Source organism: Dermacentor silvarum, chromosome 6, assembly GCF_013339745.2.
Source record: "Dermacentor silvarum isolate Dsil-2018 chromosome 6, BIME_Dsil_1.4, whole genome shotgun sequence".
In the NCBI taxonomy this organism is placed as follows: domain Eukaryota; kingdom Metazoa; phylum Arthropoda; class Arachnida; order Ixodida; family Ixodidae; genus Dermacentor; species Dermacentor silvarum.
The window spans coordinates 28,260,213-28,284,463 of record NC_051159.1 but is presented as its reverse complement, the minus strand read 5'-3'; the positions used below and the strand labels follow the sequence as shown (position 1 = coordinate 28,284,463).

Genomic DNA, 24,251 nt, shown 5'->3' with positions numbered 1-24,251 from the left:
CAGAAGCACCTTCTCCACCGTGACGGAATGTGAAGCGGTGGCGTCGCGCTTGGCGAGCTCGAATTCATGGCGACTGCGAGGCGAGAGCGAGCGCACGTGTGCGTGTGTGAGAGCGTCACGTCACGCCCATGGCGATCTTGCTGCCGCGGGCGTGACCTTTCCCCCTCCCTTTATTCAAGCCTGATCCCGCCGCTTGCTGTAGCTGGCCTAGCCCGCCAAGCCGGCACTCTCGTTTTCCAGTTGATGTTGCCGAAGGAAAAAAAATTTTTTTTTTTTCTAAAAATTGGTCAAAAAATTGCCTGCGCTTTAGAATTGAGCACGACCCTAAATTTGCGCTACCACATCGCCATTGGCATTTCAATATGGCCACCTCCTATGCACTTCGAACCTAGCTCCCATAGCTTCGACCATGCGCTGTAGTACGTGTGCTTAGGCATCAGTCTACCAATTTAGTTAAACAGCGAATGTTTACAAATTTATATGGCTGATAAAACCTATCCTTACTTCGTATAGCTGTCTACTAATTTGCTGTCACAATCAATGCTTCGCCTTTCGGGCGAAACTGTGACTTTTTTGTTTATCGCAACTTTAGTGTATTGGGAGTAAATCTTGAGCGATAGTTGTATTTCTGTATGAAAGCATGAGGTGCGCGGTACTGTAGAGGATTTCTTTTCCCTCTCTTTTGGTCACCGAAAACGGCTGCGCGTTACAATCAAGGGCGCGTTAGAATCGGTAGGCGTTTCTTTTTTGAATTTTCGTGCTGAACCTGCATATAACGAAATCCTCTTTATAACGAAGTTTTTCGGAATTTGTCAATTTCGTTATATCCAGGTTTAACTGTAATTTGAGTGTAGCATTGATATGGAATTGTTTCAGGTCCCCCAGAGGAAGTTGACCAGCCAGCTGTTGGAGCAGCTATCACCACTATGTAAGTTGCTTGCTTCGAACATGTTGTCACATAGTAGCATAGCCACACGCACACCTTTTGGTGTCACCAGGGAGTTGAGTGGCTGCTCCTTTGCAGTGCCAGCAATCTGCCAGAGATGTCGAAGGACGTGAAGATGATAGCTGCCCTGATGGACGACGAGGACTCTGGCGACAAACTTCTGGATGCAGCAAGGCGCCTCTGCAATGCCTTTTCCGACCTGCTTCGCGCTGCAGAGCCTCAGAACAAAGAGGTGAGACCAAGCAGCGGTTGGTTGCAAATGTGCTTGACTAGCTGCACGCTTTGACACGTGCGAGGTCCATCTGTTCGTCCAAGTCCAACCTTTATTTTAGGGAAGACTACCAGGCATGTTGGCCCACACTGCGTAACATGGAAGTAGGATTAGTGAACTAATTTGAAGGGGATTATGGTGATGAATAAATTAGACGAGTTAAAATTTTTTTCTTTACCTTGGTCAGACACTTTTCAGACAGACTTCGTTGTCACTGGAACCATGGCTTAACTTCAGATGTAGTGTTCCAGTCACTATGCCTGGCTTTGCCAGGTCAGATCTTTATTGAGCTCAATCGCCTCTGTGCCAATATACTGACCAGGTGTGCCTGGACAGGATATGTGCTGTGTGTGAAATGGGCGCTGGCATCCTATTGTTATTGCAGCCCCGCCAGAACCTGTTGAATGCTGCCAGCCGAGTGGGCGAGGCCAGTCATGCTGTCCTCTACACCATTGGCGAGGAGGATGAAGCAGACACGGAGCTTCAGGTGGGGGCTACACTTTTTGAAAGCTTCTTGTCTTACCAGCGCTGTTGATGTCAGGCAAGCAATGAGTGCCCCTTCCATGCAGGATCAGCTTCTGGCTGCAGCCAAGCAGGTTGCCAATGCAACGGCAGCCCTGGTGCTGCAGGCCAAGAATGTGGCCTCGACCTGCGACGATCAGGGCCAGCAGAACAGGGTGATTGGCGCTGCCACCCAGGGAGCCCTGGCCACTTCCCAGCTTGTAGCCTGCGCTAAGGTAGGCCCATCTTATGTCATCTACTGGGGCATCAGACTGGTTCTTGTAGCCCAAGTGACCTGTTTCCTGTTTAGGAAGGGCTCACCTAAGTGTCATATGGCTAGACTTTAGTGTCAGCATTGCAGTCAACGACCAATTTTTTGGACGCCAAATTTTTCGGACATGCCTGATAATTCAGATGCCTTTGCATCACCGCCACGTACTCCTAAGAGACACTGTATAAGAACGTCTGAAATTTTGGATGCTGAAACCTTTGGCCGTCTGATTTGCCAGACTTCTTGCCATGACTGTTACTTGATCGTGCAGCATGTGCAAAAAATGTCACAGTTTCACCCTAAGGGCGAAGCAATGAATGCGATAGCAACACAGCAATGTCATACGAAGTAAGGTGAGCGGCTTTGGTAACAATATGAATTGTAGTAAACATGAGCTGATTAAGTAAGCAGGTGTGCTGCGGCGTAAGTAGACCGACATGAAGAGAGACTCGATGACCACGAGAAGGCGCGTGTGAAACGGTGGTGTTGATGAGAAGCGCTTCCCGTGGGCAGCGCGCGTGCGAAGGGACACACCTGTAGCGCTGCACTGCCGATCCGGGCAGCATTACATGTGTAGCGTGCGTTGGAAAATGTGACCCGACTATTACTAACTGAATGAACAAGCGTGGTGTGAGCGCGCACAAACAAACATGAAGAGATCACACTGAATGACTGCAGACAACGACTGTCAAAACGCTGGCAGCAAGCATACGCCGCTGCGGGCGAAGGTACGTGCGGTCTATCGCTTCAACAGAAACTGAGCCGCGAATGCACGGCACATAAAGGTCAGAGCCGTGTGGAGATAAGAGACGGTGCGGCGAGCGACGAGCGCGGTTGTTGGCAGAAGAAAAGTGCCCCCCCCCCCCCCCCCCCCGCTTCCTCCGGCGCTGGCTTCCCGCTTCCTTGTTTGCGCGTGGGAGAGATAAGAGACCGTGCGGCCGAGCGACGAGCGCGGTTGTTGGCACAGTAGAAGTGCCCCCCCGCTCCCTCCGGCGCTGGCTTCCCGCTTCGTTGCTTGCGCGTGGGGGATTGAGTGCGTTCGCTCTCCGTGATAGCGCGCGTCCCAGCACGCTTGCGCTCGGGCATACGGCGCGCGGTGAAGATTTTATCTATACGGAACCTCACGGCGACGGCGACGACGACGGCTACGGCGACGGCAGAAATCCGGTTGAAGTGTCCATATAATTGCTATCGCAATAAAAGAAATGTGAGACCAGAAAGGAGCACAGTTGCCGCATAGCGCGCTTCAAAGCGTTCGCGCACACCGGTGCACCATGCATTTCGGAGGTCACGCGCAGGTTTCACGGCGGCAGTGCTAGATGCTGCCAAGTGTTGTTGGGGAATTACGAAAGACGAGCCCCGCTGCAGTACATGCCTCATACATAACTCGTTTTGTTGGTGGCAATGCGTTGTGTCGCTGTATTGATTCAATGCTAAATGCATTAATGTTGGCAGTCATCGTGAGACGGGTTCTGCAGAATCTATCTCACAGCTCCGAACCAACGCTCTCGCACGTTGATCCGCTGGCAGCTGTAGCCACCACCGCAGCAACAATACGCCTAGCTGTTTCAACGTTTACTACCAAGCTTCCTGCTGTTCAATGCAGTGTTTTTCATTGAAAGAATTCGCCACTGTCAGCAATGGAACCAACTCCACTTTTGTCATCTTCGCAAATGGCTTCGGAAATACAGCAAGAGTCAAACGCTCCTTAATGCCAGTTCCAGAAAGTCAGCTTCACCGCAATACAGCGTGTTAGGCGGTGCAATGCAATGTCTTGCGGTGAAGCATAGTTAGAGTGGATGGGGGTCACTGTCACGGGACACAGTATGTACTAATTATACACGTGTAGATCCGCCATCACCTGTCACAGTACAAGCACCTATACACCTAATAGGTGTATTGGCAGGCCTTTAGAGCTATTTCGGACATGCCTGTGGTGATTTGAGCCCTTTGGGGCAGTTAAGGGCATGCATTAATTTTTTCAGATGTTTTTGCAGCCCCTATGGAGTCCAAGAAATTTAGACGTTGACTCTATAAACAATGTGGGCGGGACTGAAGCTTGCGTACTGCGGCATGCCATACATCGCAAGGATAGCACAGCAGGCCACTAACTTTACTGGGCATAAATCTATGGGGCAGGGTTGTGCTGTGCTCCTTTGGATGTGCATAAAAAAACGTTCATTTTGAAAGTTCAAGCCACTACTGGCTTTTGTTAGATTTGCCATGAGTGGAGCTTTGTTAAATTTGAGTTCTTGTTTTTGCAGTCTAATGACTGACGCGGAGCAAATGAGTGTCTTTGGCTAAGATCATATAATAAGTCTAAGCGATAATTTCATGCCCGAAATGTCCACTCTGAACACATATAGCCACATAAGCTAGAGGAATGCAACCACGGCAGTATTGTTTGGGTACCGTCATCAGCTGTTGCGACATTCATCTTGGGAGTGTGTTGCTTTAAACTAGGCAGATTGGCTTATCACTGGCTACATGTATAACTGTGGCACATAAAAACGGCATGTATGGTGCAAGCAAGATGGGTCTTGACAACAAATGTGGAATGTGGGCACTGCAGCTGCCAGACTGGTCACCATAAACAGCATCCTGACAAAGGCGAATTGATGTGAGCCCAAGTTGCTAACACCTAAATCTAGTAAGTTGCTCGAGCATATGAACACCACCACCACACCACACCACACATGGAATATTATTGTCCTGAAGCTTGGGAATCTAGTGGTGACGAGAGGGGGCATGCATGGAGTGGCATAAGTTGTGCCATGTGAGGTCACGATTGGTCAGATTGGTCGTCATTACTAAAGCTACGTGGCCTAGTTGCATCTTGATGATACTGCCACTATATGCAACATGATGAACAGTGGAGACTACTGGAAAAGAGAGCAGAGAGGTACAAGCTTGTTATCTGTGCTGTTTTCCTTGTCAAATGAGAACCAACCAACTTAGCTTCAAAGTTCTCATGCTTGGTGGTGCGGTTATTACAGATAGTGGCACCAACTATCACAAGCCCCAGCTGCCAGGAGCAGCTGACAGAAGCCTCGAAGGAGGTTGGCAAGAGTGTAGATGCCATCGTAGCCAGCTGCGAGGATGCGACCCACCAGGAACCCCTCCTGTCGGATCTGCGGGCTGCAGCTGCGCAAGTGAGCCGGGCCCTCGAGGAGCTGCTGTTGCTGATCCGAGGTGCACCGGAACGGCGTGCGCGGGCCACCGTGGCACAGGACGGTGCGCTGGACACGATTCTGGACGCCACTGATCGGCTCTTCTCCAGCACTGGGGATGCACCCGAGATGGTGCGACAGGCAAAGGTAGGTAATCAAGGGCCTTGACTAGCCTAAGTGGTGCAGCGCTGTGATGCTAAAGGTAGGTAGGAGTGGGGAGTCCCTCGGATCCTTTGAAAAGCATTTGCAGTGCTGCCATCCACTGTGGTCTTCCTTACTATCGTCCAACCTTTGCGAGAGAAGAGTGCAAAAATATTTTTCAATACTCTGTCAGTCAGTCCACCACATACTTCCTTTCTTCAAATTTTGTTATGGTTTCAGTATGGTTCAAAGCATGTACCAACCAGCCCAAATAGGCACAGCATACTTCTTCTGCACTGGGCTTCATTCTACCATGACTTGTGTTGACAGACAGCGCTTCATTCATGCTCTCTATTCATTCCATCCCAGTGCTGTTTTTCAGGTTGATGGTTACCATATTTACCCGATTCTAATGCATCCTTGATTGTAACGTGCACCCGTTTTCCGTGGAAAAAAAAAGGTCATTTACCATACCGCGCACCTCATGCTTTCATACAGAAATAGAACTTTTGTTCATTTGGAAAAAAAAAAAATTTTACTCCCGAAGCACTAAAATTGCGATGAATAATAAAAGTCGCAGTTTCGCCCAAAAGGTGAAGCATCGATTGCAATAGCAAATTAGTAGACCGCTATACGAAGTAAGGGTAGCAGTTTAATTGACTGTATAAACTTGCCTATATTCACTTAATAAATCAATTAACAAACACGGTGTCACGCGCGCACCAACAAACATGAACACATCTTGATCGTTGACCGCGGAAGCTCGCTGTCAAAACGCTAGAGTGACGAAGCAAATTGACCTTCGTGCTAGCATGCCTCTCGCTTCAACGCGAAACGCAGTGGTGCGAACGCGGCGGACTTTCCCCGTCGCAGATCGCTTTCAAGATAAGGCCAAGGCGGTCTTATCACCAAAGTGGATCGTCGCAGAATACGTCCCGCTTCGGTGCACTGAAACCCTTCCGCGTTGCTTTGCTGGCGAAAATCCTCTCCCTGTGATTGCGCCAGTCCTGCACGCAAGTTTCGGATTCTCCGAACGTGCGTGATGCGGCCCGATTTCTGTCTGTTTCCGCACACATGATCACTTTCCTTTTAAATGCGGCATTATTATGAACTCAGCACTTCATGCCGATAGAGCAGACGCAGAAAACGGCAAGACAGACGGTAGGCTAATGCCTAAGCACGTGTACTGCAGCACATCAAGGAAGCTACGGCAACTAGGCTAGTATGTAGTTATGCTCAAAGCGCGTGCGAGGCGGCCATTTTGAAATGCCTACGGCTATATGGTAACGCAGATTTAGGGTCGTACTCGATTCTAACGTGCACGCAATTTTAGACCGGTTTTATCGGAAAAAAAAAGTGCGCGTTAGAATCGAGTACATATGGTATGATGCGCTGTGCTACTGTAGGGGCCAGGAATCGGCTCACTCAGTTAAATGCTGTGCAGGTTCTGGCACGAGCCACAGCCCAGCTGATCCAAGCCATCAAGGGTGAAGCTCAAGCTGAGCCAGACTCTGACCAGCAGAAGCGGCTTCTAGCGGCCGCCAAGGTCCTCGCCGATGCCACTGCCCGCATGATTGAAGCTGCCAAGGTGAGAATAGCAGTGACTTCTCATTTGCTCTCTCGCCTGGTTGTGGAGGCTGCATAATTTTCTTCTCGTGTAGCGCAGTCGACGTCAGACGTTCTGCAGGAAAGCTCAGTCTCAGCTCAGTTTGGGCATGCAGCATATAAATGAATGCAACTGTGTATGGGACACACTTACTACTGCTGACTTTAAATTCTCGGATATGTGCCTAGCTTTTGCCCAAAATCAGCCATTTTGCACGTTGTGACCCGCCGTGGTTGCTCAGTGGCTATGGTGTTGGGCTGCTGAGCACGAGGTTGCGGGATCGAATCCCGTCCACGGGCGGCCGCATTTCGATGGGGGCGAAATGCGAAAGCACCCATTTACTTAGATTTAGGTGCACGTTAAAGAACCCCAGGTGGTCCAAATTTCCGGAGTCCTCCACTACAGCGTGCCTCATAATCAGATCCTGGGTTTGGCGCGTAAAACCCCATAGTTTAATCAATATTTTTTTTGCACGTTGTGTGCCTCGTGAGATGCCAGTTATCTGAGGAAATTGCAGGACAGGAAGCTGGGGATGTAGCTTGACTGCCAGTAATGATTCTGTCCACACCCTTTTCTGTTCACTCAGCTGTTTTCGTCATGCATGTTCATTTAGTGAGGGCCTTTTTTTCTATAGTTTATTCATATATGGGAACTAATACTACAAACAAATAGCAAACCAAAACCAAACAGCTCACTTAATATTTAAGAAATTCTGGGGTTTTCTGTCTGAAACCACTATCTGAGAGTATGATGCACGCCAGAAATATTGTGACCACCTGGTGTTCTTTACCATGCACCTAAGCACACGCGAGTGTTTTTGCACTTCACTCCCATCTCAGAATGCCCGTCTCCAGTGGCAGGGATTAAACCCGCGACCTCAAGCTCAACAGTGCAGTGCCACTGAGCAGCGGGTAACAGCATGCTTGGTACTGCCATTTAAAGTTGTGTTTTTTATGTGTGCAGGCACAGCAGATAACCAGAATGCTTGATCTCTCATTAAGCAGACAGCATCAGTTAGAAGTGGCAAGTGCAGTTGTATGACGGTACAGAGATATGACGGTAACTGCAAACTTAGCTGGGATGATGGATGCCCAGAGCACTGACAACGGCAGTCAGCAAGGAATCTCTGGAGATGGCTCCTGGTCAGTTGATGCGGCACCACCCGCGAGCAAAACAGCAGGGCAAATACTTCTGCCCATGCGTTACTGTGCCAAGTAATCTGGCAGTTTGACGGCACACTTTCAATGTCTCAGAGCACATACTGAACAGCAACAGTTTCGCATTTGTCAAAAGCAAGAAAATTAATTTCAAATATAAGACTGGGTGATGTATTTTATGTCCTATATTAATATGGAGCCCTGTAGTGAACAAGATGTTCTTGATTTGTGTTTCTGAGCTTCAACAAACGTGAATGGCACTGGGAAACATTTTTCAGGAGCACTGTCACATGTGCGCTTCACCTCTGTTGCTTTCTCTTTATAACCGCAGGAACTTGTCCACGAGTGTAGTCTGCATGTATATCATTTCTGTGTTGTCGAAAATAAAGTTCAATTGATTGATTGATTGATTGATTGATTGATGTACTGCTTTGATGTACTGCTTTGATGTACTGATTGATGTATGTTGCTGCATGTGGGTTCACCGTGTGCAGGGCTGTGCCAGCAATCCGCACGACTCGGAAAACCAGGCTGCCCTGCGGAAGGCGGCTGAGGAACTTCGCAATGCCACCAATGTAGCGGCCAGCAATGCTCTCAAGCGCAAGATCATTGTTCGCTTGGAGGTAAGCTCACGCTTTTTCCATAACCCGCGGTGGTGGCACAGTGGCTTTGGCGTTTCGCTGCTAAGCCCAAGGTCACAGGATCCACTGAAATGCAGAAATGTCTGTGTACTGTGCATTGGGTGCACGTTAAAGAACCCCAGGTGGTCAGAATTGATCCGAAGCCCCCATTAGCATGCCTCATAGTCATATCGTGGTTTTGGCACGTAAAACTCCAGAGCTTCATTTTTTAAATTTGTCCTTCTGCACAAGATTTGGCTGGTGTAACCAGTGGCTCAAACTAGCGGGGATAGGAGCTTGAGAAAAGCAAGGCTAACCAGAAAATGACCACAATAATTACGACAACAAATATTTAACAAGTGTGCTGCCTTATTGCACATAAGAGATATGCGGAGCTGCCAGTGGTTGTGTGAAGTTGAATATTTGTTGTCATATTTGTGATGCTATTGATCTCCAGTTCTTTTGTTGTTGTTGTTGCTTTCTATGTTGCACATGTCCCCTCATTTCTAAAGTAGTGACATGTTGTCTGTTTGTCGAGATCTTGTTTCTGCAACGTTTTCTCTTCAAATCTGGAAGGTCAGTGTGGCACTGGGCCCAGCAGTTTCCTTGTGGAGAAACTGCCAGCTGAGGAAGAGTGGTACATTGCGAAAGTCATGCTGTGTGGGGCTGTGGTGTTTGCACCTTGCAACCGATATTATTGGATATTTTGTGCACTTGTTGCATAAGGTGAAGCAGGGACTGGAACAATACTTGGTCCAGCATTATGACACAACAACAAAAATGTTGTCACAGGTTGAGTGGATTTGACGTGCAGATGTCATGCCTCACACTAAAGTTCCGATGTAGCTCTTCCGGCAGGCCTCGCAGACGGTTAGCCTAGCTTGAAGGTTCCTCCCATGTTTGAAGGCATTTAAAGCAAATGTATTACACCTTAATAAAACTGTGCCAGCACGTCCGTTTTGTGTGTGCATCTTTATTTAGCACCAAGTCCCGTCAACGGTAGTAATGCAGGGCCAACTAGCCCCACATACTTCTTAAGCGTTACACCCACACTCATGGAGTGTTGAAGGCAATCACATGATCCAGCTGAATAGCATGTAAGGAACACAGCTAAAAAGGGCTCTGTGCTATATTGTAGTATTTAAAGTCGAGCTAGCTGAAAGCTTGACATTTTTAGGAGATCTGTCTTGTTGCCTTATTTTAAAAGCATTGAAAGTATTCAGTACAGTCGAGTGCCATTAAGTCGACCCCCTCTTTCAGAATGCTGCCCGCCACGCATCTTCGGCCGCAACGCAGAATATTGCGGCTGCTCAGAACGCCGGCCCATACAACAGCAACACAATGCTTCAGGAAGAGCTCATGAGCAGCTGCCGGGTGAGTGCTGCTGCGGCATCTCTGCCAGATTGAAGAAATTATGCCGCTCCCACACGCTGTGGAAATCAATGTTATGCGAAGCATTTTACGCATAGCCAGCTATCCAGTATTGTTTGGCACCAGGTATCGCTCATGTCATGGTGGGCATATCCTGATATATATTCAGTTAAAGAAACAACCACGATGGCATTACGGCCTTGAGCATGAACCCGGTGGCCCGAGCTTGTAGATCACTGGGTTGGCGTAAGAGGCTAGATACATAGATAGATAGGTAGACTCGAAGTGCCTAAAATAGGCAAAGAATGCTTCGCATTAAATAAGACCGCTTGTTCAGTCTGCCTACATGCATGACAGTTACTGCATGGCATCCGCCGAGTTGGTCCGGTCTAATGTGTCTGAGAGAGCAGCATTTGATGGGCCCTCTCCCGTTGCAGGACGTGGCTGGCGTCATCCCCCGAGTGGTGCAGGGCATCAAGGGCACTGTGGCCGAACCCGACAATCCCATGGCTCACCACAAGCTGCTCACTTCGTGTCAAGAACTCATTCCGGTTGGTCACATCACACGTGGGCTCGTCTTGGTTACTTTAGATTCCTGAGAGGCAAATTGCAGCTTGGATATTGAGCCAAACGGCAAATAATGCAAAGTGTCTCTAGCATAGGACTCAAGATGAAAGAGTGGCAGAACGTTGGAACGCTGTTTGCTTTATTTATTTATTTTATTTACAGAGTACCTACATCGCCATGAAGGCATTACGTAGGGGTGCACAAAACATAACCAGTAAAATGAGAAGCGTTTGCACGGATATGCTCTCAAACAGAAGCACTACAATAGCATTTAGAGAAAGACATACAAGTAAGGTGAAACAAACGGGTTTCAGGATATAGAACACATGCAGTTGTTTTACAAGAGTGATATCACAGCATAGAAGAGTTCGTTATTTGACACATTTACTATATCATTTGATAAACTGTTCCATTGTCTAATTCATTTGAGGAAAAAAGAGTAGTAAGTAAAAAGTGTTTGTCCTGTGGCTATAGACTGAGATTTTTTTGTTCTCACAGCGAGTCGATATGTAATCTGGTTCCAAAAGATAGTTGTAGTGGTTGATACCTATCTGACTGCTATATATTCAGTGCAATAGTTTGAGCCTTAGCATCTGCCTACGCACATGTAGCAGATCCCATCCTAAAGTGGCCTTCATTTCTGAAACGCTACAGTATGGGTTGTAATTATTACAAACAAACCTTACTGCTTGGTTCTGTAGTTTTTCCAGTCTATTAATGAGGGAATCTTGATCCAGATCCTATATTACGCAGGCATAATCAAGTATTGTCCGAACATGTAAGAAGTGTAAAGTTTCTTAAACTTTGCTTGTTGCCTGTTTGAAATTTCTGCGAATAAAATGTAGCATCCTACTAGCTTTTTTTTGCTATGACAGTGTCAATCTGTCAAGTGAGTCATTCGGTGAAATAGACTCCTAGATACTGGTATTCCAACTGTATGTTGATGTGCGTGCCATTGATGTTATATTGGTGCTGTAATTTGGATAATTATCTGGAAAAACTTGCGCTACTGCATTTTTTTATATTTAAATTCACGTGCCATTTTTTTACACCACTTCGCTACCTTATCTAAATCTGTTTGCAAAGTGTATATGTCATTTTCAGTTGTAATTTCTCTGTAAATCACACAGTTTTTGGCAAATAGTTTTATGGGTGATGTAATTATTTCAACAAATATCGTTTATGTAGATTAAAAATAACAAGGGCATCACTTCTCTGAGGACCGCCCGAAGTCATAGTTATTGGTGAAGATGCGGCATTGTTTATAACGACAGACTGGGTTCTTCCATTTAGGTAGTTTCGTATCCAATTTCAAACGTTTTCGTTTACATTTAATGCAGCAAGCTTTACATCTAAGAGCTTATGGGACACAGTATCGAAAGCTTTTTCAAAATCAATAAAAACCGCGTCTACCTGACTTTTTTTCATTGGCTTGGGATATGAAATGCTAAAATTCTATTAGTTGTGTGTTGCAGGAATAACCTTATCATAATCCGTGCTGGGAAGGTGTAAAGAAAGCGTTTGAGTTAAGGAATGCAGATATGTTACTATATAAAATGTGTTCGAATGTTTTGCAACGTATCAACGTTAGTGAGATCGGCCTATAGTTTTCTCTGAGTTTACACTTTTCTTTGTGGAATTTGCACCATCTGTACTCGCTCTTTGTTAAGTTTTATGACAACTGCCCTGCGGTCTCTAATACCTGGGCAAACAGTAATATTTGATACTAAGTTCGATTTATTGCAAAGTACAGTCGAATCTCGTTAATTTGAACTCGAAGGGGAATTTGTACCATCTGTACTCACTCTTTGTTAAGTTTTATGACAACTGCCCTGTGGTCTCTAATACCTGGGCAAACAGTAATATTTGATACTAAGTTCGATTTATTGCAAAGTACAGTCGAATCTCGTTAATTTGAACTCGAAGGGGAATTTGTACCATCTGTACTCACTCTTTGTTAAGTTTTATGACAACTGCCCTGCGGTCTCTAATACCTGGGCAAACAGTAATATTTGATACTAAGTTCGATTTATTGCAAAGTACAGTCGAATCTCGTTAATTTGAACTCGAAGGGGAATTTGTACCATCTGTACTCACTCTTTGTTAAGTTTTATGACAACTGCCCTGCGGTCTCTAATACCTGGGCAAACAGTAATATTTGATACTAAGTTCGATTTATTGCAAAGTACAGTCGAATCTCGTTAATTTGAACTCGAAGGGGAATTTGTACCATCTGTACTCACTCTTTGTTAAGTTTTATGACAACTGCCCTGTGGTCTCTAATACCTGGGCAAACAGTAATATTTGATACTAAGTTCGATTTATTGCAAAGTACAGTCGAATCTCTTTAATTTGAACTCGAAGGGGCCTGAAAATTTGTTCGAATTAAAAGAAGGACTTGTTCTTGCACTATTCGTGCACCATAGCACGAGGCACGAACGGTGTGAATCGTGAAATATCGCGACGCGCAAGCACATAGCGAGCGAGGGCCACAAAACTATCCACGTTGGCCAACGCTCGCTTCCTGATAATGGCAGAAAACGAAACTTCAAGGAGCGGACGGGGCCGGTGACGCTGGCACGGCACCGGGTGAGGGCAGAGACCGTCGAAGGTGAGGGAGGAGGGTGGCAGGAAAGTGGATTTGGCCTTGGCAACTCCCCCGCTTCGGTGGCTTCCCTCGCCCTCCCTCTCAACTCCCTCGTAGCTCCCTTACCTTTGACTGTCTCCGTGCATGCCCGGTGCCGTGCCGGCGCCAGCTTAGCCCGCTCCCTGAAGTTTCGTTTTCTGCGGTTATCAGTAAGAGAGCGTTGGTCAGACTGGGCCTCCGCCACTGCTTCCCTCTGCGCCGCAGCGTTCAAGGTCAACATGGACTAGAAAATAAAAGAAGCATAAAGGAGACAGGTTCACTGCCATTTTCTCCGAGTAGCTGAGACGTCGGCACATATGCGCGTTGTGGCGAACCACCTCGCCAGCGTAGTAATGAAGAAGAGAAGACGACGACAAGGTTAGATGGAAGAATGTAGGAATAAATGGGTTCTACCTACAGTACCCTAGTGAAATCTTTACATTGGCGCAGTCGAAAGCAGGAACCTGTGTAGAAGAAGATGAATGTCGCGTTCAACGAGGGACGAACCACCATCGAGGGCTACAAAGCAAGTGACGAACAACATGTCGGGCCACTGGAGGACATCACCACGCATGATGTTCTATGGAGCATTCCAAGTGCCTCCGGGTTTACGGCTGACGACCCTGTCACTAAAGGTATCGTTCCTGCCTGCAATGAACGAGACGAGTCCGAAACTTATTTTAAAGGACCCATCTCAGCTCGTGAAACTGAACCAGCTGTAGCGTCACTGGACAATGATATAACTGTTTCGAACGCACTGCTTGACCTTCAGAAATGCCAGATGAAGCAACTGCAGCACCTGGTAGATCTTCTTGTTGCACTGTCAAGATCTAGAAGCACCAGAGAACAGCTTTTCTTGAAACCAGACATATTTGATGGAAATTCGTCCGGTGTACACACCTCGCTTCATATTTATGAGTACGCTTGCTCCAGGAACGAATGGTTGACTGACGAGGATCGCATACAGAACATGCGGGTATTTCTGTGTGGCAACGCGCGGAAATGGTACGATCTTCGGTTAACTTCACAGTTCACAGTTAACTTCACAGTGGAATGAATGGAAAGAGAGTTTCTCTCGAGCATTTAAAAAGAATCCCGTGGAACTTTGGAATAACGCCATATTCTACAGACAGAAGGCAGTTAACATCAGATAATATGTGTTGGAAAAGTGGCATTTAATTTGTACAGCCGAGCCGAAACTTCCAGAATCGTCTGTTATTGCCCTCATTATACACGGTATGACAAGAGAGTGCCAGAAACAAGTTCTCGCTAGGTCGCCAAGCACAATGGACCAATTGCTTCAGTCACTGGCGTACGTTATGACTCCTGATTTTAATGTACCATCAAAAGAGGCAAGGGTCACAACTCGAGACCAAGCGATAACTACACGCGAGGCTCGGTACCCCTTAACCAACCAAAGCTACCAAATCAAGGCACCGCTGAACCTCACCATTACGCTTAAGAAACGGTGTTCCTTGTTAAATCAGGCGTTTTAATAGTGCCAATGCTTATAAACGGCAGAAACATGTCAGCATTGATTGATACTGGTGCTTCCGTAAGCCTAATTAATGAAAATATAGTGGATTCCACCAGCATCATTTCCGGGAAGCCTATTTGTGTGTGTAGCTACGATGGATCATCTCGGGAATATCATAAATGGACAAAAACAGGTCTTGAGTTCCAAGGGCAGAAGTTCAAGGTGGAAGCGCTCGTCGTGTCAACGGTGGACTTCGACTTTCTTTTATCGCGGCCTGATATGAGGAGCATGAAGATTAACATATTATGGAATGACGAGGTGACCATTGGACAACCTGAGCAAGATATGTCTTTGACTGAAACACCCGACGACCGAAAGTCATCATGCGTGGAAGATCTGCCGTTGAAGTTCCTCGAGCTAATATGCATTGGGCCATATCCCGAAGCCACAACAGTGATTGAGGTGCCGTTCTTGTTGCGTGACAACACAGTCATCAGAAAAAGGCCATATAGCCGATATCCCCTTTGAGGGTGTTCATCTTGATTTCGCTGAAATCAAAAAGAAGGGGGAGGGAGTTAGGAAGACCAAAGCATTCCTTGTCACCGTAGACGAGTGCACGCGTTTTGTCGCCGCCAAAGCTGGAAAAGAGGATGCAAACTGCATGATTTCATTGCAGGAACGAGAACTCTTCGAAAATGTCAGAGTCGTCGTCACAGACAATGGGCCAGCCTTTAAAAGCGAGAGACTACGACTTTGGGCTGAGAAAAGAAATATCATCCTTCGTTTTCCAGCACCTTACCATCCGGAAGCGAATTCCCTTGCAGAGCAAATGATAAGGGACTTGAAGATGTACATACGATTATACCCCGAATTCAAAGGCGGCTGGAAATGCGCCTTAGAAGGAGCCGTAGCGCATCACAACAGATCATATACAGCCTGCCTGGGATGCAGCTCACATTTTGCGGCATTTGGCACGAGCTCATGGCTGCCAGCGGATCACGAACTGGGTTTAGTGAAACTAATTGATCTGAAGGAACGTCCCAAGACTTCTCAGCAGCGACTAAGATATAGAGTGACAATGAAAAAGAATTTTGTCCGCAGACACAGCACAAAAATACCGGAGATTGAACTAGATTCGTGGGTTCTGGTTCGAAAGGGACCTGATTCGAAAACGCCCTTTACAGGACCTTACTATGTCGTCAAGACAGCCAGACAGCAAGGACTCCTGAAGACAATATACAGTTAAACCTGGATATAATGAAATTGACAAATTCCCGAAAAGCTTCATTGTAAAGAGGATTTCGTTATATGCAGGTTCGGCACGAAAATTTGTTAAAGAAACGCTTACCGTATGTACTATCGCTCAAGATTTACTCCCAATACACTAAAGTTGCGATGAACAAAAAAGTCCCAGTTTCGCCCGAAAGGCGGAGGTCTTTGTGATTGCGACAGCAGATTAGCAGACAGCTACACGAAGGATAGTACAGTCAAACCTCGTAAATACGTACCCGCTTAATGCGTAATTGCGGTTTAAACATAGTCGCGAAGATTGCCCCACCCAGCCCCCATTGAACCCTATGTATTGGCTGACCGCTTAAGCTGTAGTGCTCATTGCCAACCAAACAGTTAGTGCGTACTATTTTTCTTGTTCTACACGCACAGGCACAAAATCGGCAAAATCTCGTGCTCAGATGTTATATTCTCGAGTTGCGACGCCCGGACGACAGTCGCCAGCGATAGTGAACTTACAAGATGGCCACCATGATGCATTTCCTGCTCGTACAGCTGTTGCCGATTGCCGCGCACAAAAGCATGGCCTTCGAGATAAGTTCCCGTTAAGCGGAGAAGCTGCCGGAAGGGGATGCGAATTCGCTGTCGCTGTCGGAGTAGTAATCACACAGAAGCACATTTTATTGCGAAGCTCATTTGTGCCGTCACCGTGGACGTCGCTTCTAGGTTCCGTGTAAAGTCCAAACACGGCAACATCGTCGCTGCGCGCCGTACGCTGTGTGTGCGAGTGAAAGCTTGCGGGGGTCACTCAATCTCGCACGTGCGAGGAGAAGGGGGGTGGGGCAGAAGCACGCTTCCGCGCTAGGCACGGGGGGAGGTGAGAAAGGGAGGCGTTTACTTCAGCAGCGGCGTATCTTGAAAGCCATCTGCGATGTGGAAAAAGTGTGCGCCCACGCGGACTTATCTTCAAAGCGAATTGCAGACAAGGTCAATATCTTGCGTTTCTTCGTCGAAGCACTCATCCTTGGAATGTCACACCAAATACTGGATGCGTGGATGCGTGTAATTTCGCACAAGCGCGAGGTGTCGGAAACGAAGAGCGAGCGACACGATGGCGTTGTAGCGTCGTATAGTGTCACCTAGGGTCAGGTTAGTGAAGTGAAGCGCAGAGACTTGTGCAGTAACCAAAGAGGGGCGCTGCCAGCGCATTGAAAAAAAAAATTTTTTTTTCCTTCGGCAGCATCAACAGGAATAGGTGAGTGCTGGTTTGGCGGGCTAGGCTAGCTGCAGCAAGTGGCGGGTCAGGTTTGAATGAAAGGAGGGGGAAAGGTCACGCCTGCGGCGGCAAGATTGCCGGGTCGAGGGATGCAGGCCTGCCTCGCGCACGCTCGCAGTCACCGAGAATTCGAGCGCGCCAAGCGCGGCGGAGAAGGTGCTTACGGTTGCTGCTCGCACAAAAATGACAAAATTTGGGGCGAAATCTATAGGTTGTCGGCGGGAAAAATTCTTTATTTCGAGGGGGTCTCCCACTGCCGCTTAGTTACGTAGAGGTCTCAAATACATGGGCTTCTATGGAGTAATGGCGGGGAATAGAAAAACTTCGTTATATCCAGGAATTCTTTATATAGAGGTTCGTTATAAGCAGGTTTAACTGTACTACCAAGGACCCTGTCAAAAAGTTGAAAAGGCTTCAATTGGGAATGTGCTACCGTATTATCCTCGTGAGGGCCAAAACAGCCGATTGGGAGTGTGTGGCGAACTACATCGCCAGTGTAGTAATGAAGAAGAGAAGGCGATGACAAGGTTAGACGGAAGAATGTAGGAATAAATGGGTTCTACCTACAGTACCCTAGTGAAATCTTTACACGCGTGTTCCAGCACCACGCAGAAACGGCAACCTTGCCATTTGAGAGAAGGGTGAAATTTCCGCTGCATTTTTTTCCCTTTTTCTTTTTTTCCCCCCTTTTTTTATTTTCTTCGCGCGCAGCATTGAGAGGTCTCTCCTAGGCTTTTGCTCTATGGTGGTGTTGGAGCAATGCCGGTCTTAGGCGCCGCAGCGTGACTTGGCGCGCTGCTGAGAGCATTGTCGGTGCGCGGTATGTTCGAATTAACTGTCGCAAATGCTTTCGCATTCGAATTACCGGGAGTTTTCACCCATTGGAATACACATAACTTTGACGGGACCACAGCCTCAGTTCAAATAAACTGGAAGTTCGAATGAAGCGTGTTCAAATTAACGAGATTCAACTGTACTGTGTCTAAAATTGCATTTTCTCGTGTAGGTTCCAGTACGTACTGCTGCAATCCATTTAATCCAAGCAGTTCTTCAAACTCTGTGTAAATAAGGGACCTGTTACCAGCCACACATCCGGCATTCCAGTTCAAGTCCGGCAAATTAAAATCACCCCCTAGAAATATGCTATTAGGCATAAAGAGATAGCATATCAGACAGCAGTCCGAACGAGTCGCTGCTGCCGGGTGGGCAGTAGAATGTCCCGTAGACCACGTTGTTTCCTTTGGGTAATTTCACAAGGCACCAGACAGACTCAGAATTCTTTTCAAATAAAATTTATGTACTTGACAATGCATTTGTAATTAAAATAAATACTCCCACACCATGTCCATGCTTATCTTTCCGACAGACAGTAAAACCAGGCAGAACATTTCTACATTAGGTATAGTGTTGTCTAACCATGATTCGGTGCCCATCACGATCTGAGGTTTAACGGTGGCTGCCAAAGACATGAAGCTATCGACTTTGTGCTTTATGCTGTGACAATTTACAAGCAGGACAGAAACCCGTTCAGGCTGCGAGCAGCGCACTGGGTTATCTTGGGGGGGGTGGATGGAATTCGGAACACGTCATTTGCATCTATCCAGTTGTGCATGCCCCTGAAATGGAAGTGGCATCCGCATATCACTATCCCAGACAAACGTTTGCCCATTGATGATCAATTTATCATAACTCAAGCGAACACGATTTTCTTTGTTTTCTCGTTTTTCTTTCGCATGATTCCAAAGCTGACGTCTTTTTTCTTGTGCGGCTCGGCTGAAATCTTCAGATATGCTGTACGAAGTGCCTTCTAGTCTGTAAACGTTCTTTAAAGACGCTTTCTCTAGCCTTCCACCGTGAAACCCATGCTACTATGGGCTGTTTTTTGCCTTCTCTGAAAATGCCTACGTGATGAGCCCGCTCAACCAAAATATCAAGTTTCATCACATCTTTGCATATTCCACAAATAGTACAAGGGGGGAACTTTAGCTTGGTGACAAAGCATGGAAGTGTGTTTAAATGGTGGCCAAGCTTTTTGCATGTCTCTTCAACATGCCACAACTACTTTCAGATGTTACTGCATTTGGAAGTACCGCATGAGAAACACCTGTCCAAGACCGTGCTCATTTTGGAAGCTTGCACGTTGGAGGTTAACTTCTCTTTTCACATGGCTTTCCTCGTTAGATGAACAGTGTACTGTTACTCAAGAATGTCTGTAGGACATAAAAGCCACGAGAAACATTAATGTTCCTTCAGAGTTGAATGGATACTGAGAAATTGCAAGTGCACTGTTGCAGTCACAGCTGCAATGTCAGATTCTCAGTTAGACTGCACATCCTAGCATGTGATGTAAGTCGTTGTCCCTATGCTACTGCGCTCTGCGAGCATGTAATACTTGTTAGGACTGCGACACTGCGCTGAATGTTAAAGCGGCGCATCTGCCTCGTGACAGCCGGCCAGCCAGATGGTGTCGACATCCAAGGGCTGTGTGCCTACCATTGTGGAACCCGCCTGTGCCACCCAGCTGAACAACGCCACCAAGCAGACGTCGTCTGCACTGTCTGACCTGCGCATAGCCCTTGACAAGGTGAGTGGAAGGAAATGTAGTGGCTAGGGCTCGTTCACAGACAGAGATTGTGCAACCGACCACAACTGACGACCCAGAAGCAACTCACGACGATCTGAAATCTGTAATTTCTGCCCCTTGCGCAGCTGCTTCGTGGAATACATGGCTGCAGGACCTGCTTTGGTTTGGCCAGAAAGTTGTTGTATTGGCTTGGAAGCATTTTAACAAGGCTTCTACAGGGCCTAGTTAGTACAACATTGTTTGGAGTGCTGTGCTGCTTTTCCACCGATTATACAACACAAAAAAGCGAGGACAAATGGCATCATGTTTATTAAGTGACGGTGGTTAAGTTGCTTGGATGGCCTAGAAAAAAAATGCATAGGGGAGAATTTGTTGGGGTAGGGGGAATGCCCACAGCGCTTTGCCTTGGCACACCGAACCCCGTGGTTGGCGCATGCCTGCCCATCAACCGCAGTCCGGTACAAGCTCGAGGAAACAATAGAGGACAACCACGTGTACACTCAGAAAGCATTTATTACGACTGCAACTAACACATTGAGCAGGCCACCTAGCTATAGATGACATCACTGAGGGCTCCCTGGAAGAGAATAATACGCTAGGTAAAGAACGGCTTCCAACTTACCAGCTGGGGATATGGGCGGCTGCGGTGATTGCCGCGGCAAGAACGTGGTTGATTAACCATGCGTGGGAATACGGGAGCGGCGGTGGAGCCTTCCGCTATCGCCGCTTGCTGGTGACCAAAGAGACTCGGGCGATGTCATGACATCGCCCGTGACACACCCATTAGAACTGATAGCACTTGCGATTCCCATGCGTTGCCCGCGAAAGGAAAGTTTCCCCTCTCTCCACCCTGCCTAGCGCACATGCGCCCGACGCGACGTTCGCCGCGCGGGTGGCGTTCGCCGCGCGGGTGGCGTTCATGGGTTCCGAGGATTCCCACAAATTGAGTGTGCCAAGCTCATGCCGGGTGCCATTCATCAAAAGCCAGCAGTTGCGTACCTTGCTTTGCAAAGACTGTGTCAAGTATGTTATTTATTTCAAGAAACCTCGGTGCACACACAAACACACACAATCTTGCGTTCAGTCCAGCCGCAACGCACGCGGCTTGCTCTGCCGACCATTTCGCTCACTCCATTCGTTGTCACGCACACACACCATCCGTCCCTTACTCCCCCGCCACACACGGTTAGCCTACCATCTTGTGCCTCTGACATGCCGTCTGGCGTTAGCCCAGTACTCTTAGTACTGCTTCCAACAGGCAGCTTCAAAGCATCTGTTGTCCTTAGGACAAAGGGTGTGGGGAAAGGAAACGGATCGGCAATGTATGCAGTCAGTGATGCAGACGTCTCCTCTCTTTGTGAGAAAACAGGTCAAGATGGGCTTTCAGCAGCATGTAATGCACTGATTATTGATCCTGTAATGGAGGCTGACTGCACTTTCCATGGTTGTCCCGGTTTTCGTTTATCTAGGAGGTGGTGGTGGCAGACGTTCCTTTCTGGACTGTGTTTTGTTGGGATCCACAATGATGTGGGTCCCCACTTTAGGCATCTGTGCCCAGACTGACCAATCCTTCTGGAAAGGTTTATGCAAGCAAGAAGTTACCATTGTGTCGTGTACCTCTAGTTTAGTTTTGCAACTTGTAATTTGCATTTCTATTTCACTAACACTGAGTTTGAGTTTTGATTTTGTATTGTGCACTTCATCATCTTATCACACATAAATACATCTTATGTTCACTAGAAACTGGGCACTGTCAAAGATAGACATTCATAACCGGAGACGGTCTTGCTGCTTGCATCAATGCCCACACGGCTCATGAATAAGCTAAAGTCGAATCTCAATAATTCAAACTCGAAGGGCCCCGAAAATTTGTTCGAATTAAGAGAAGGACTTATTTTTGAAGTATTTATGCTCTATAGCACGATGTACGAACTAATATTGCAGCACGCAAGTGTACAGTGAGTGAGGAGCACGAAACTGCTCGCGCTGGCCAACGCTTGCTTCTCGATAAGGGTAGAAAATGAAACTTTAGGGAGCGGGCTAAGCTGGCACCAGGCTGGCAGGGGCGGTGGTACCGGCATAGCGACAGGCGCGCATGGAGACAGTCAAAAGCGAGGCAGTTGCGAGGGAATTGAGAGGGAGGGCGAGGGGAGCCACCATGTGGAGATAGGTTTTCGCAAGGATCACCCTACGAGCGACGGTCAGGAAAGGGCACGACGCTCCTCCACTCCGCAGTGCACAAAGACGCTACGGCAGGGTTCATCGACTCTCCGACACAGCGCAGAGAAGGCTCCCGAGTCAGTTCGCCAACGGACACGGGTTTATTCACCCAAGATACAGCACAGTGTGAAAGTCACGGCGCTTACGGGCCAAGGCTCGCCGCAAGGCCGATCGAGTATGTGCGCCCACTGCGCTAGGGCTAACCGGGTAGCAGTGCACCAAGCGTGCAAACAAGGAGTCGCGTGAGCAAAGCTCCCATGTAACCAACTCGTTGCAGGCCTGTGAGCATCTGCCGCAGCGAAGAGGCGCTCGGTGGAAGAGAGCTCGGGTGGGGAGGGCACCGGAGGCCACCCTCCCCTCGGAAGGCCAATCAGGGCACGTCCCAGTGACTTTTGCTCGCACGGCAACTCAAACCCGGGAGGGAGAAGCACGGTTTGCGCGGGAAATTAGCTCCATTGCGCTAGCCGTGTCACCATGTTGCCGTTACGGTGGCAGTTCCCGGAGATTGAGCTAAGCACAATGCACGAGCCAGGGGACGAGGCGCGTGGCGCGGGAAGGCGCCTCGATCCCCACACCGAATGGCACAGAGTTAAGTCAATGTACACTCATTTGACATGTTTATTACGGCACGGGTGCTGGTTTTATGCAAGAATTTATGCCCAACAGTGGCCCACCCTTTAAAGCAATCTCCCCCCCTCAGGCCCAGGAGACCTGTGGACGTCAGCAGCAGGAAATTGACAGCGCCTTGGACCGCATCCGGGAGCTGGACCAGGAGCTGGTGGACATCCGCCGGGCGGCACTGGCCAACCAGCTGAGGCCCCTGCCTGGCGAGAACGTGAGCATCCTTCAGCCTAGTCAAGGGTTTGACGAAAGTTTGCCTGGTCAGGTAACAGGATGATGAATTTGCTGTCGCTGACCAAGTGAAGGGGAAAAATAGAGACGTTTTGGAGCTCGTACAGGTCCCTTTGTAGAGACTTCTTGAGCGTGACCAAGGAACCTGTACAGGCTTCAATATGGTTTTGTTTTTCACCTTGACTTGATCAGTGACCGCAACTTCTTTATCATGCTTTAGCCTAGCACATCTTCTGATCCAGACGTACGTCTCCAGACACGCATAAAGATGGCGCACATAAACACCATGCACATGCTTTCACACGTGTACGGATAGACGCCCCAAGAGACACTACTTGAATGAAATCGTAAAAGCTGCTCACGTTGAACGATGTGAGCAGTAGTTCATCACTGTCTGACAAGGACCCTTTGCGGTAGCTGAGGGGCTATGGCGTTGCACTGCCGAGCGTGAGGTCACAGGTTCGGTTCTGGCCCCAACATTCAGATGGGGTCATAATGCAAAGACGCTCTCATGTCATGCGCCTTGAATACTTGAAGCCCAGTGGGTGAAAAGTCCCCCACTACAGTATGCCTCATAATCATATTCTGGTTTTGGCATGTAAAACTCTAGAATTTAGCTTAATTTTGTCTGATGAGGAGTTAAAATATCTGGGATCCACAGCACAACCTGTGGTAGAATCAGGCCACCACTATTGGAGATGTCCTTAGGTAACTTTGCAACAACGTCATGCGGTTTAGGGTTGTACGAATACTCAAATATTCGATTTCGAATCGAATAGAACATATAATATTCGATTTTGCGAATATTTGATTTTCGCATATTAGCACCTTTGGGGAATGACCAGGCCATGGTCAGTGCCTTGACATGCGCAGCAGACACCCAATTTATTGGACGCCTTCACTGCACCACCATGTGCACCCATAGAGCCACTGTATAAGAACGTCTGACATTTAGGACGCAATAACCCTTCACTGTCCGATTTTTTGTACCTTTTGCCGTGACCGCAGGTTCGAAACGACACTAATCGAAGCCCCCACCGCCGCCATTTTAATTATCTCACAGCCTCAAATCGGCGCTCTTGCACGCCAATTCCCTGGCAGTCGTAGCCACCACCCTCGGCAATGCTAGGCCTAGCTGCTTTCACGCTCCCTGCCAAGTTTCCTACTGTTCGATGACAAATTTTTCATTTTATTTTTATTTATTGAAACAATTCGCCGCTGTCAGCAGTGACGCTGACTCTACCTTTGTCATCCTCGCCGATGGCTTCGAAGCGCGAAAAGCACGGCACGTTGCGTAATGCGGGTTCTCAAAAGGCAGTTTTGGTGCAATACAGTGGTGTCACGCGATGAAACATACCAAGAGTG

The 24,251-nt window shown here is 47.7% G+C and overlaps 1 protein-coding gene across 5 annotated transcripts in view; it reads left to right on the top strand.

The window, feature by feature from the left end:
• LOC119455349 (talin-2) overlaps positions 1-24,251 on the top strand; it is a 324,493-nt gene that overhangs the window by 173,221 nt on the left and 127,021 nt on the right. For all 5 annotated transcript variants that reach the window (XM_049668712.1, XM_049668713.1, XM_037716732.2 and 2 more), the window contains exons 18-28: positions 877-928; positions 1,025-1,178; positions 1,603-1,704; positions 1,787-1,954; positions 4,986-5,306; positions 6,745-6,888; positions 8,558-8,686; positions 9,944-10,057; positions 10,492-10,605; positions 19,680-19,814; positions 22,735-22,869. In XM_049668712.1, the coding sequence (XP_049524669.1) occupies positions 877-928; positions 1,025-1,178; positions 1,603-1,704; positions 1,787-1,954; positions 4,986-5,306; positions 6,745-6,888; positions 8,558-8,686; positions 9,944-10,057; positions 10,492-10,605; positions 19,680-19,814; positions 22,735-22,869 (1,568 nt within the window). The remainder of the gene's footprint in view (positions 1-876; positions 929-1,024; positions 1,179-1,602; positions 1,705-1,786; positions 1,955-4,985; positions 5,307-6,744; positions 6,889-8,557; positions 8,687-9,943; positions 10,058-10,491; positions 10,606-19,679; positions 19,815-22,734; positions 22,870-24,251) is intronic.